Source organism: Pelodiscus sinensis, chromosome 24, assembly GCF_052426305.1.
Source record: "Pelodiscus sinensis isolate ZL-2025 chromosome 24, ASM5242630v1, whole genome shotgun sequence".
NCBI lineage: Eukaryota > Metazoa > Chordata > Testudines > Trionychidae > Pelodiscus > Pelodiscus sinensis.
The window spans coordinates 17,542,415-17,557,310 of NC_143075.1; the positions used below are offsets into that span (position 1 = coordinate 17,542,415).

At 42.3% G+C, this 14,896-nt stretch overlaps 1 protein-coding gene across 7 annotated transcripts in view; it reads right to left on the reverse strand.

The window, feature by feature from the left end:
• Positions 1–726: 726 nt before the first annotated feature.
• VPS13D (vacuolar protein sorting 13 homolog D) overlaps positions 727–14,896 on the reverse strand; it is a 224,840-nt gene continuing 210,670 nt past the window's right edge. For all 7 annotated transcript variants that reach the window (XM_089773059.1, XM_075906826.2, XM_089773062.1 and 4 more), the window contains 3 exons: positions 10,039–10,170; positions 4,282–4,522; positions 727–2,099 (listed from right to left, as the gene is read on the reverse strand). In XM_089773059.1, the coding sequence (XP_089629185.1) occupies positions 1,968–2,099; positions 4,282–4,522; positions 10,039–10,170 (505 nt within the window). In that variant the 3' untranslated portion in view covers positions 727–1,967. The remainder of the gene's footprint in view (positions 2,100–4,281; positions 4,523–10,038; positions 10,171–14,896) is intronic.

The following is a 14,896-nucleotide window of genomic DNA, read 5'->3' on the forward strand; positions in this document are numbered from 1 at the left end:
TTAAGTTATGATAAGAGGAAGCCGTATGCCAAATTTGGTGGTCCTCGCTCCTACTGTTTAGGAGTACTTGATCAAACAGACAAACTCTCTAAAATATATAGTAGATTTTAGATTGTATGTGACCCAATATGAACATTAGCTGCTTCCCCCAAAATCCTTCCAGCATGAATAGCTAGACTCTCAGTGCAACAAATATGAAGTGTATATGGCATAGTAGCAGTGAGTCCTAAAGCAATATTGAGCCAATGCACAGGCTGAACTGCTAAAACTTACTGGAAGTGAAGCATTAAGTTGGTTTCGTTTTGTGGAATGGATATTTATGGATTTTAAATTCTAACCACTTATACCCCACACATCAGCTGATCATCACAACTTCTTCTTTATGCAGTGAATCTTTGCATTTCACTTGCTACCAGCATTAAATTGTTTTATTCTTGCCTGAAATTTAAAAATATTCTTACAGTGTGCCTTTATTTAAAAACTCAAGAAGTGAAATCAAGAGTAACACTTAAATGAGCTGCTAATTTCTAATTAAAAGTTTACAAAAAGAATGCATGTTGGGAAACCTGCAAGATGTTACTCAGGAGTTTTGTGGAAATCGCATATCCAGTGATGAGAAACACACAATAGATGCCATGTTACAGGCGGAACATCACTGCAATTGTAAACCACTTTCAGAGAGACAAAGAGCACAACAGAACCATTAAAAAGAGTAAAACAGCGGGATATTCCTTATATCTTTTAATTGAAAAAAACTTACAAAATAAGACTTAACTCCATTACAGTCAGCTTTTCTAGCTTCATCTTTCCTCCAAGGCTATGAGATCACACTCTGTTTTCAGTAAAGGAACACTGCCAAGGTTGAGAAGTCTAAATTTGACAAAGTACTTCTGTCTCTCAATACTGTATCTGTTCAAAATGTCTAATTAGGAGGTGCATTTTTTTAAGATCCCAAAGCAAATGATGCAGTGATTTTTAAATCAACCCAAACCTGTGCCGGCAGTCTTAACACTTCTGAGAAACCCTACAATAACAAACTAACTTATTAAACCACACTTATTAAATCAAAAGGTGGTGAAGGAATGGTGTATGAAACCAGTAAATTAAGATTTCAAGTTTTGTCCATTTTAAATTATCTTGCCCATGTCCCCTTCAACTGGATTATATCGGTTTATAATATAGCTCTGAACAGGGTGTGGTTATTTTTCTGAAAACTAAAACTCAATCATTTTGCAAAAAATGATCTCTCTAGTACTTAAAAAAGCTGTTAAACTAACCAGTAAGCCCCACCACTTTACTCCAGTAAACAGATTCACAAAAGCATTATGAATCTGGTATAAAAAAGGCAGTGAATCTCTGGCAGAGTGCTTTACGCATGTGCTTTGAGTTGCGCCCAGAGTCCTGAAAATCAAATAAGTGCACCCTTATGAAGAGATTCTTGAACCACGCACAATACAGGTCGTCTGTGTATGGGATCCCAACACCACAGAAGACAAATGAATGTCTTTATATTACATCTACATTCCTCCAGTCTTTAGAACAGCTTTCTAGAGAGAATGTGCCATTTCAAATAGTGCAATATGACTCAATATAACTTTGCTTTCATTTCTTTACATTAAACAGACCTTTATACAGACCCACAAAACTATTTTATACTTCCTTATTTACAAAACACAGTTGTACATATATACAGGTTATCAAAATACAGAACCTCCCCCATAACATTTCAAATTTGTCTGTTATTCAACTAATCACTTGTATTTTTTTCTCAAACTAAATAATCCCATACAGCAAATACTCTAAGTGCATTGGTTTCCGGTGCAGTGTGTTCTTCAATTGCAGAATACACTTTCCCCAACCCAAATTTTGTTCTTTCATTTGAGTTTGGAGCTAGAATACCCTTACTCCTTGGATCAGTACTTGCTATGGTGTTAGGGAAATCCAGTCTGGCAGTAAGTTGGGTAGTTTCAGGAGTCCAGCTCCAATTGTTCTTGGTTTTCACTGAGTCTTAACATAAGTTGTTGCTCATAATAAAGGCTCTTTGCATAGTTTATTTCTTGAGATAACTTTATTGCTAGGACTTCAGACTTCACATGAACCTGCACAAATAAAAGATTGTTATACATACAAAGATATTAGAGTAGTGGGAAAATTTAATACCACTGTGAAGAGAAATAAAAATATCCACTTAAAGTAACTACCTTCAAACTACTAGTTAGATAGCTAATAACTACTATCAAATTAGGTATCTAACTGCAATGACCAAGCAGGTTACGTAACGCTAGGTAGGACTGCCTCTTAAAATCACTAGAGTCAACAGTCACCACGGGCCACTGGGCAAGGTGGAGGCTCTGCATTTTTGTTGGGGGAGGGGCCAAAGGCAGATGGGGTGGAGAGAAGACAGCTCTGGCTGGAGCGTGATTTCCTCCCGTCAGCCCTTAGTGCTGCCAGCGCTCCAGCAGTGATTTCAAGGGCCTGGGGTTGCAATCACTGCAGCAGGTAGCCAGAGCCTTGGGCCCCTTTGAATTGCTGGGCCCTGGAGCAACTGCCTCCTTTGTACACCCTGCCCCCTTGTCGGCAGACCGGTGTTGAGCAGAAAACTAGGAACTGGCACTCCATTTTGGTTCCCAGGTGTACTAGTTACTCAGCATTTTCCTGTCTCTCAATAGAGATTTCTTTACCTAGTTCCGCACCATGGTTGAGTGAATTAATATCTGAGATACTCTGACAATCAGCATTTTAAGGATGTACATGGGACCTGGCTCAAAGCGACAGACAGATTTTCACTGGAGAGAGATAGGGATGTAAGCGACGAGTCACTTCTCCCCCTCCCCTTGCTTAAAAGCCGGTTCCCCCCAGTACTGTCTTCGTGAGGGGGAGGGGAAGCAGAGGGATAGTGGGGACTGGGCACGAGCCAGGAATCATCTGATTCCAGGCTAGCACCCAGTGTTAGATGCTACATTTAAAAGGCTGGTGCGCAGCAGGCAGGATCCGGCTCACGCCAGGACAGCTGATTCCCGGCTCACGCCAGGTCTCCTTACTGTGCTTCTACTTTTGAAATGTATTAAGAGCCTGCCTGCTCTTTATACATTTAAAAGGCAAAGCCGCAGCAAGCTTAGCTCCTAGGGCCAGGAGCAGCTCCCCCACTTACTAATGGACTAGTTGATTAAATTAAAATTAACACCCCTAGAGGGAGAGAGATGGGCCAGTCAGTTTACCCAGTCTTGTCTATTTAGAATGTAAGTGTTTTGGGGCAGGGGCAGGCTCTTATGGTGCACTCATCTCTGCTCACGTCTCTAGTGCTTCTGAAATACTTGCATCAATAAGTGCATAAACTCCAGTTGTACTAGAGCTGAGCACTGACTCTGCTCGTTTTGATCCATCTACAAAGATTAATTTTACTATACACGTGGAATCAGGAGACTGGAATGAATATTTAGCTACAACACGGTGAGAAAGTGCAGACATAACACTGTAAAAGTAAAGCAACCTAGGTAAGGCTTCGCAGTGAGGTGTTTTTTTTTTTTTATCATCAGATCCCGCCCCTACTATCATCATCTTGGGTAACGTCCCGCCTCTCATTCGGACTGGATTTCTAGTCTTTAGGAAGTGGAACAATCTCCATGTCTGTCAGCGATACCTTGTTGGATTTCCCTTGATCTTTCTCCTGAGCTTAAAGAACAAAAGTACCTGGATCGCTTCTGTGCCCAGGCTCCCTCACAGCTGGGCGAAACACTGTAATACAGGCAGTCCCCGGGTTACGTACAAGATAGGGACTGTAGGTTTGTTCTTAAGTTGAATTTGTATGTAAGTCGGAACTGGTACATGTTGTAGGGGAAACTCTAGCCAAACATTTCTCCAGAGCTCAGTTTTATTCTCCCACACCTCACTTCCCTCAGTCCTTTATTCTCAAGCTGAGGTGTCTGCTGAGAAAAGCCGCTCCGTGGTCTGCTGGGGGGGGGGCCTGGTCTGCTGGGGGGAAGCAGCAAGTGCGGGGTTGCCTCACCCCGTTTGTAAGTAGGAATCCGATGTAAGTCGGATCCATGTAACCCGGGGACTGCCTGTAGACTAAGGCAGAGATGGGCAGCCACAAAGCGAGTGGGCCGCATGAGTGGTCATCCTTCACCAAAGTGGGCCACAGCAGCCTGCGGCCTGCTGGGGTTCCACCTGTGGCTCCCCTGTCCATCCTCCGCTGCCACGCAGCAATGACGACAAAGCATACAACTATTGCAATATAGCAAACAAAACACACAAATGGAAAAGTCAGCCCTGGATCCTTACCATAGGTTTCTGCTGTGATGGGCCTGGTATTGCTACACCGCTACTTGTATTCACAGCTTTCTTTGTCAGTTGTACATAGACCTTCCCGTGGTCCTTTGAAATGAGGCAGTGGTAGAGATCATCATACTTGACTTCCAAGAAGATGGCTTCTTTGTCTACATAATCCCCATTCTTCAGGAAATAAACAGCTTTGGATGAAATGACAACACAATAGCTGTCTGTGTTCTCCACTGCTATGAAACTGCAAAACCAGACAGATAAGTCAGTGTCGTTAGGCATCCTACGATTTGTAAAACACTGAGCTGGGAGGGAGACTGTTCTATTTTTGTACAGGTTGCAGCTGCGAAGCCCTGTGGCCGGGGACCTGTGTGCAGTCCCGAGGCTGGCTGCTGGGGCCGAGTGCGCAGTCTGGCGGCTGTAGGGCTCTGCAGCCATCTTGCCTCTTCCCATGAGTACCCCCCTGTCAATGCCAGCTGCTCTGCTGCCACCGGAGCAGCAGCTGGCGGCAGCAGAGGGGCTGGCATTGACCTTTCCTGGTCCAGCAAATTCCCTGGTTCAGGCCCAGGTCAGGGTCTGAGGATGTCCTACCAGGGAGGTTCAACCTGTACCTGCTGCTCCCTCTGTGACCTTTGCAAATCCATCAGCAAAATGAACTGCCTCATGTATAGTGCTATGACTTTAGGGTACTTATTAGTTCATCAAAAATAAACTGAAGCGTATTCCAAACCATCACTCTTGCACAATAAGTAAAATATTAAATGCCCATTTTGCAGCCTTATCAGTTACCACCTTTGGATATCAGGGCTACAAATTAGGCAGAATCACAAGATTAACTCTAGATCAAAAAACACTGATATACTATGGTCTCACTCAAAAACCAAAGAAAGACAGAGAGTTAGAAGTGATAAGGAATAGAAGAAGATAGCAGGACAGTGAGGCTGAAGTGCATAACATACAACATCTTACTGCCCGAACTATTGGCAAGGGGTGTGATTTGTTAAATATTTATGTCAGTGGGGGGGGGGGGGAGAAGAAAATGGAGAGATGCAATCACCCCATGGCATTTGTGGCTGGAAGCATTCTGTTAATAACTATGGTTGAGTGAGGGGGACAGACTGTGTCATTTCCCTACATTTCAAATCACACAAGAAATTTCCCCAGCAGAGAGGCGGTGGCGTGTTTTTTGTTTGTTTTAGAGCCAATTTTATTTCCGACAAATACTTTAAATGTCACTATCATCTCGCATGATACATTACAAACTACAGTGCTTCGCTTTTCTTCCTTAAAACAGACCACCAGAAAGAAATCCCCCCAACATTTACCTGCTGCCTGACCAGTAGCTAGAGAAGAGAAATTAGCTGTTTAACATCAGGGGTGAAAGGTTAAACAGCAAGCAGGAGGGTTCCCCAGAGAGATTAGTTAGTTTGAGTGATGAATACAGGAGGGAGTATTGGGTGAATTAAGGCGATTTAGAGAATTATAATGTCTGAAAAGATCGATTTAACCACAATAAGAATTCAAGAGTGAAATGTTTTATATTTACCCACCATTTCAAGTCACCAAATAAGCCTGAATACTAATGGGGTATTTTGCAAACTTATATATGGGTTTAATTCCTCTAAGGTGCACTATTAAGTATAAGTGCTAAATGGTATTTTTAGAGCTATCAGTAAACCACTAGTGTATGAACATGCCTGTAGGAAGGAGATTCTACTCCTTTAGATCCATTAGGATGCATTTTGTTGCTATGCAAACTAATTTTTAATTAGCATTCTCACGCCATTAGTTTAAAATCTCCCTACTCCAAATGTTCAGAGCTTGAGAGGCTGATTGCAACTTTTCAGAGGTATGTTGCTATTTGCATGAAACTGACCACTTGATGCTACCTGCCCTAGTGTTTTCTGCAAGGCATCATTTCTGTAGATCCACACAGTGTGCCCACACATGAAAACCACAGGATTAGCCTGCTGCTGTCACGTCTCAAAGGCAAGCAGGTGATATGTCCAAAACAGCTGCAACAGTCCATGGATCTAGCTCACAGGTATGAGACACACAGTACTTTATATCTCTGCCAAAGGATACTTGAATTTCTAATAAATGCCATCAGTAGAGCTGGCTGAATATTTTTGCATCAGAAAATGCCAATTCACTGGAATTAAAACGTTTTGCAGGAGCATGTTAATTTTGATGACCTTGTCATGGGGCCCTGCCTGCCACTCAGTATGGCTCCCCTGGCTCCTTAGCCGCTCATCCGACAGGTTGACACACAGCCAGGAACCAAGGTGGATTATTCCCAGCCTGGCTGGCTCTCCAGCAAGTGCTCTTGGTGGCTAGGGAGTCAAACAGCTGTTGGGGGGGAAGGGATTGTGATTTCCCCCCTACTACAGAAAAAGAAATTCGAAATTTCAGAATCTGTCTTGGAATGGACAATCCAGTTACTAATCAGCTTTAGTTACTGGCTGCAAAACTTTCATCAGCTCTACCACATAAGAAGCATTGTGTGCAATATACCAATCTACATCTGACTGAACCACTGGTTGTAAAAGAGGATTTTAATGCCAAAACAACCAGCAGACTAAGTTAATCAGACTTCTCCTCATCCCTCAATAAAACGACTAGGGCTGCTTTAGGATAACACAAACAATACCACCATAGCTTTCTGATTGAAAGACTCACCCCAATAATCTTCTACAAATCTTTTCTATTAATAGCTTGCTCTAGGGAGGGCTCTTCTGCTTTGTACACTTACCCTTTGTCTCTTCCCCTTATGCCGCCGTCTCCTAGTCATGGCAATTCACAGAGCCTCTTGTCATTGTAAACCCGGATTATATGACTAAGAAGAAGTCTCACCACAACTTTTCTTTTGGACTTTTTTTCTTCCAGTGATTAAAATGCTGTTAATGTTCAAACCCTACATGCATATTTATCTAGTCTACTGTTTAGATTACACATGTACTATTTAGTATATAGCTCAAGACCTTTGTAATTAGTCTGATTAAAATAAAGGTTGTCAAATTAAATCCATCTTGCTTTAGTTCCCCTCACACATAGTCTATGTAATAAGTACACACTGCATTCTTAACACTCTTGGCTTGACAAACTTTTGTAAAAAAACAACTGTCTCCCTTGATCTAGTGTATGTTTCTGTTCCCAGGGCCTGACTGATAAAATTCTTCTCAAATGCTTGTTTAACTTACTATTTCTAGTTAGCACTCCCAATTTCATTTATGTGCTACACTACTATACTGTTAAACAACAGTGGCGCTCTCAGCCTACAACATTTAACCCTTAATATATCATTTCTTAAGAAGGTACCACACCTAATACAGTAAAGTTGTCACATTTTCTGAGAAATGTGAACCGCTGGGAATTTTTATATTAGAGACTTAAAAATGTTGCTAGAGACTGGCAGAACACTAATTTCTCCTTATGACAAACCACTGACACAAAACAGATACCATGTTTTATACCCATTTTAGAGACAGATAAATTGAGGCACAGTGAGGTGTGCTGGCTTTGATCAAATTTAGTCTATGAGCCACATTTTTGAATGATGGTCCACAGAGAATTTAATGGCCAAATTGTTCTGGTTTTCCTTGTTCTCCCCGCTGCTAAACTGCATTTAAAAAAACTAATAGACACCCAAGTTCCAAGCAGTATTTTTCTAAGTAAGTAATTGCCACAGGGAAATTACGGAATTTCAAATGGGAAAGGAGGTGGGCTGCATAATTGCAAAGGCAAGAGGAGATAATCATGAGACAATCCCTGTTAACATGTGGCCCAGCCTGTGAGAAACTATTATAGTCCCATTTCTACTATATATAAAAGCTACATAATTACATAGAATGCTAACGCTATATACTGAGACACAAGGATGTACTACATTTATCAGTTTATCTTGATTAAAATCACCCCATAAAAAAAATCCCACCAGATTTCAAGACTATATAAAGTAAAACAGAGAGAGTAAAAGGAAATTATTTTTCTTGCTGTAGTTTACTGAATATTTAAGCCCGGATCTTCAGATATGCCCAGCATCAGAAGCTCTCTTAAATTCATTCAGTTTCTAAGGGCCCAGCACGTTAGAATATTGTTTAATTAATGTCTATTATGCTTTTTACAAGAGGCTACATTAATCCTTATCAATTTTCCTTCAAAGTGTCAAGGCTGTATTTTGAGGAATAGAGTTCTGAAAACGCAGGGTACTGATTTCCCGGTGAAACACTGACATTGTAACAAATTTGCAGTTAAACCTTGCATTTTGTTCTAAGTTTGAGTCACACATCATTACTCATTTTCTTTTGCCAACAACATACATCCTCTCTTCTGTGCTTAAAGTTTCAACAGAAAAGCTGAAAACTAAGACATTAGTTTTGCTTTTTTCCATAGTCCTACCTTTCTATTATTAAAAAAAAATAAAATTAATAAAATAAAATGAAAAACTTAATGAAACATGATCCAGTAGAACAAAGTAGAAGCAATCAGATCTCTGGAGAATTTGTGGGGTTTTAACTACATCAGGAAGTAATTACACAATATTTTCCAGAAGTGAAAAAGTGAGTCTAACTGGAAAAAAATGTGGAAACATTTAGTTAGAACAGTAGAGCAAGGTATTATAGCCCCCTTTTATGGATTCAACTTTGAAGGAAAATATGCAAATAATCAGGTCTTTAAATCTGTTTTTAATTACAATACTAGGATACAATACTAGGGGGCTCAATTTTGTACTGGTTTTCCACGACAAGAGATACAGTTTTCTTATTGAGTGATATTCCTGTTGGTGAAAAGTCACAGTGAACGAGCAATACAACAGCTTAAGCTGTATTAGACATTTTGTTAAATTCACTGATATACTTACTAATTTAGATGCATTCATAAAAGTCTTATTTGGAAAAATCAGAACATAAATATTTTAATTCTCAGGACTCAAGTTTTACCCAATTTCTAATTTAGCAGAAGCCAGGTTGGGGCTGGGTTCACAGAATGTGTGTATGTTTCACTGCAGCAGCAGAACTTTCAACCAGAGACACAGTCATCTCTAATGCACAACCAACAACCCTGGTGTGCACACAGTTCCTGTAGAGTAGCTGCCCCATTTCGTAGACCCCCCACTGAATTGTAGTACCAAGAAAGCAAAAATGGAGAGGACAGAGAAGGTCACGGTACCACCAAATTAGATACACTGAGGCACAAGGCCAAATCTCAAGTGATATAATTTCTCTATAACTCTCCTTTTTGGAATATGTTACTTTTTTTTCCCTATCAAAGCAAAATGAGAGTAATAATACGCAATTAAACAAAACTTCTACATCTTTAAGAAACTTAACAGCTCTGACTACTACTTTTGTAAATGTGTGGAGAGAGACTGACCACGCAATTCAGGAAAGGACTGGGCATCAACAGACATGGGTTCTAATCTTGGCTCTGCCAAAGACTGCGAGTGTGTCCTTTGACTAATCACTTAATATTTTATTGCCTCAATTTACCTTACCAGCGAAACAGAAATCATAACTGATTAAATTATAAGGATATTTGTGAGGCGACACCAAATTATATTTGCAAAATATATAAACACACCTGAAAGGGAGGGGATGAGAGAAGTTACCAAGCCTCAAAATATCCTTCAGTGAATTAAAACCAAGAGAAATAGATTATATGGATTAAAAAAAAAAGATTTTAGTCGCTATCACAAAAGAAACAATCTATTTTCATATAACAATTATATTGTAACACAGCAGTTGCCAGGTTAGTACTTACAATTCATCTTGGATGTTGTCTGTCAGCCTGAATAGCCGTTCTTGTCCTTCTGCCTGGCTTTCTGAATACCGGGGCAAGAGTCCTTGAGGACCTCGACAACAGCGTGGCTTCCTCACTCTCTCAGCTTGTGTCCTATATACAACACACACATTAACTGATTTAATGAGACTTAAGTTTTCTTTGGTAACTTTACTCAGTATAAGTATTTATATTACAAGCAAGGTTTAGCATGAAAAAGCCCATTAAATTATCAGATCTCTACTGATATCTGGACAATAATGTGTTATTTGGAGGTCTCTCTAGTAGACCCAGATCTCTATATACTTCTTTTTGTAATTCTCATTTGAAATCTTGTCTGAAATTGAAAAGAAAGCAGGTGAAATTGTCATGGAAAAACACTGTGAAGCCCAATGGCCTGTGAATTTTTAATAAAAATATGTATTTAATCTATACCACAAAGATTTTTACCATTTTTTTTCAGAAATAGGAATCCATATCTGGTATATCCAGACAGTTATTGTATTTGTTGTGGAACACTGCATGTCGATGGACAAGATGGCAATAGGTTGAAAAGTAAGCAGCACTCACAAGTACGAGGCACACGTTAATGGTCTATCCACCAGTACTTTCTTCAGTACTACTAAGTACCATTACTTTTAAAAAAAAAATCATGAATGCTTTTGAAAGTGTGGACACTACCAACATGTGGAGAACTGTGTGGCAGGACACCTACTTCTGCCTCAGTCTTTGCCTCTTCCCAGTACCACCACTTTGAGACTGCTGTCTACTGTTCAGATCTCTCTTTCAAGCTAGAAATATTAATTTTTCAAGGGGCTGCTTTTAGCCAAAAGCAGTACTTTTGGTTATTGGACACTACTTCTCCTTTAATGTTCACTACAGACACTGCAGAATGAACTGCTGTTGTCCTTTTGATCTAACAAGGGGGAAAATCCCACAAAACAACTAGTTTACTTTTTAAGCTGCTTGGCAACAGCACACAAGAGTACTTGCCCTCTGAGTTTTGCTTATTGCAGATGTTTTCTCTGGAGTCTTGTTACTTCTTTAGTGCTTTTTCTTTTCATCAACCCTATCCCTATATACACGTACACAAACTCACAAACTCTGCTTTCCTCTGAATTTTTGGCAACCCTGCACACTAACGCTAATCATGGCAAATCACACATTTACTGCCTCTGCTCTCCTTGGCTACAGCTACTATACTCAGAAAAGTTATCTTCTATATGTCCCTCATGTGCTGCCTTTGACTTGATTCACGCTTTATTTGCCATAACTGTTTGTTTATTGAGTCACTTATTTATCTTCTTACTATATATTTGGGTGTGTGTGTGTGTGTGTGTGTGTTTGTGTTTGAGAAGTCCTCCTAAATAGTAAGAGCTAGGACCACCAAATTTGGTAGGCAGCTTCCTCTCATCATAACTTAAAGCAAGGTCAGGGTTCAGTTGTGCCAGAATAATGGGATGTGCGTGGAATTCAATTATTTCTCATAAATGGAAAGAAAGGAGGTCTATAGTAGGAGGGAGTTATATAGCAGAATGACCACAGGGTAGCAGCAAGGAGTTAACAATGGGGACCAGGTAGCAGAGGAGGATAACTACCTACTATACTGTTTGCCTATCTGTTTATACTTCAACTGGAGACATACACCCCTCCCCAGTCTTTTTCCACTACTGCTATCGTAGCTATGGGCAGGTGCTTCTCACCTGGCCCCAAGCTGCTGTGGGGAGAGGGCTGCGGGTGTCCTCTCTCCCCGAGGCAGCCTGCATGCTGGACCGTTTATCTCAGGCCTCACCCCAGAACAATGATTTAAATATAAAACTTATTTGAATTAAGGAGCTGAACAACGCTGGGTAAATCTAGTGGTAACTAAATTCTCTTTAAGCACTTTGACTGTTGACTCCCTTTTTCCAGTATTCTTGTGATCTTGGCCATCTGACCTAACTTCTGCCCCTCAGTTTTCCCAGTAGAGCAGGAACAATACAACTTCATATAAGTATAGTAGTCTTAATCATTAAGTACTTCTGATCTCTGGATGAAGTCTGCATGCAAGAAGTGCAAATCACCACCAACTTCTAAATACTATTTGTGTTTTTCTTAAGGAAAATGCAAAATGTTTAAAGGCTATAGAAAAACACTTTCTATAGAAAGCAGAGTCCCACCCTATCTTTTTTGTGGTGATCTGGAAGCCTATTTTCGCCACCTCCATCTAAAGCACAGGTCATCAATCAGTTGATCATGATCTACCAGTCGATCACAGAGGCACTACCAGCTGATCACGACACAGTGTTCCCAGCCGTCTTGCTCCCCCTCACCTGCAATAAGGAGCCCGTGCTGGCGCGACAGCCTCCTGCCCCTTGCAAAATTGGAGCCTAAGCCAGCTTCCTGAAAGCAGAGGAGGGAAGAGTCCCCCAGCTCCATGCCAGATCTGGCTTCTCAGGAAGCATCCACATGCTGCTCCTCCCCTTCCCACAGCAGCACACGCACTTTCTTGTCTTGCCTTCCTTCCCTTGTGCACCAGGGAGGCAGGGTCGGGTGAGGGGAAGGATTTAAGATGGCAGCAGAGGAGCCAGAGTGGCTGGATTTCTTAAAGGAGCCACATGAGCATTTCTTCCAGCACTGCCTGCAGATCCTTGCCGAGAGATACTCATCCCTGGAGACCCCCGGGTCTGCCCCTTCCCCTCTGGACAGACCCTGCTCCTGCCTCCTCTCCCCTGGCCAGACACCCACCAGCACTCTACTCCTGCCTACTCTCCCCATGCCAGACATCCACCATCACCCTGTCCCTGCCTTCTCGCCTCTTGCCGGATACTCACCAGCACCCTGTTCCTGCCCCAGCCCCCTGGCCAGATACCTACCTACAGCTTGCTCCTGTATCCTACTTCCCACCCAGATTCTGCACCCCCATCCCTATCCTATTCCCTGGCAGTTCTGTCCTGCACACTGGATCCCTCAGTTTTGGCCCCACCCCAGAGCCTAGGGGGGCCCACAAAATCCACTAGCCCTGGAACCCCAGAAGAGTTAATCTGGCCTGAGGTCATAAACCTCAGTCCTACCTATCTTCCTGCTCCAAACCCACCATGGGGCTGGAGTGCCATGGGAGTGAGGTGTCTCAGTTGGGGCCACATCAGTGAGGGTTGGGGTTTTTTGGAGGAGTTGGTTTTTTACATCTCACTTATGTGGTCCCTGACTGATTTTTCTGTGGCTCAGTGGCCCCGGACCCAAAAAATGTTCCTTGACCCTCGCATAAATAAAGACAATGTTGAAACGTTTTGTGTTGGACATGTTATTTTATTTAAAAATTAAGCCCGGCGGCCAACAAGAGCCCAATTGGGGCCAAGTCCCCAGCTGGCCACAGCATCATAACACCCATGCATCCTCCCCCCACATACCCCAACCGTGATCCCATCATACACCTGAACCCCCTGCCGGGCCCCCCACATTCTCAAACTCCTGCACTCCCCACATCCACAACACTTCTGTACTACTCACAGGTTGCAAATCTGTGCCCTGAGCCCATCATACACCCACCCCCCTGCCCTGAGCCCCTCATACACTCCAACCCAAACTCCTGCACCCTGATATCCACAAGTCTGCAGTTTGCTCAGCAACCCAACCCTCTACCTGACCCCAACACTCTCCAGCCTGGAGTCCCCGCTCTTTCTCCACCTCCTCCTGAATCCAAATTCCCTCCCAGAGTTTGCACCTCTTGCCCCTTCAGACACTCACAATTCCTCATTCCCACCCCAGAGCCCGCACCTCCTGTCTTAACCCAGTGAGAGTGAGTAAGGGTTGAGGAGAGCAAATGATGGAGAGGAGGGGAATGGAGAGAGTAGGGCCTCAAGGAAGAGGTGGGGTCTTGGGTAAGGGTAGATCTTGGCTGGCCCTGACTTTTAAAAAGTTATTTTGGGTGTAAAAAGGTTGGAGACCACTGATCTAAAGAAATATTTCCAACACATCACTGGACAATGCAGTGACCTTCAGGATCCCCCCTGCCAATCTCACAAGAGGAAGGCCTCTTTGTGGACCCCTCCTGATGGTTGTAATGACAGTTTGGACTTCTACAACGATTGCTTCCATAAATGTACACAGGCTGACATTGTTAAACATGTGACATACAACCTCAGCCATGCAGAACTCAATGCTATACATAGCCTCAAAAACAATTCTATCATCATTCAAGAGGCTGACAAAAGGGGTGTTGTAGTCATCATGAACAGAACAGATCATGAACAGGAGGCTGACAAACAACTCACCAACACTAGATTCTACAGGCTTCTTTCCTCTGATCCGACTAAAGAATACCAAAAGAAACTACACCATCTGCTCATGAAACACCCTGCCCCAACATGGGACCAAACATCCCCTACAAATCCTATACAAACATCCCCCACATCTCTGACTAGGGGTCTTCTATCTACTACCCAACATCCATCCACAAACCTGGAAATTGTGGACACCCCATTGTCTCAGGCATTAGCACACTTAAGAAGGATTATCCAGTTATGTTGACTCTCTCCTCAGACCCTATGTTACCAACACTCCTACTTATCTTCAAGACACCACCGACTTCCTGATATAAGTAATCTCCCTGAAAACACCATCCTGGCCACCATGGATGGAGAAGTTCTTTACACCAACATTCCCCACAATGATGGATTACTGGCTATCAGGAACATTATCCCTGATGACACCTCCACACACCTGGTGACCGAGCTTTGTGACTTTGTCCTCACCCACAACTATTTCCAATTTGGGGACAATTTATATCTTCAAAGCACAGCTGTGGACACCCGCATGGCCACACAATACACCAACATCTTTATGGCTGACCTCAAACAAC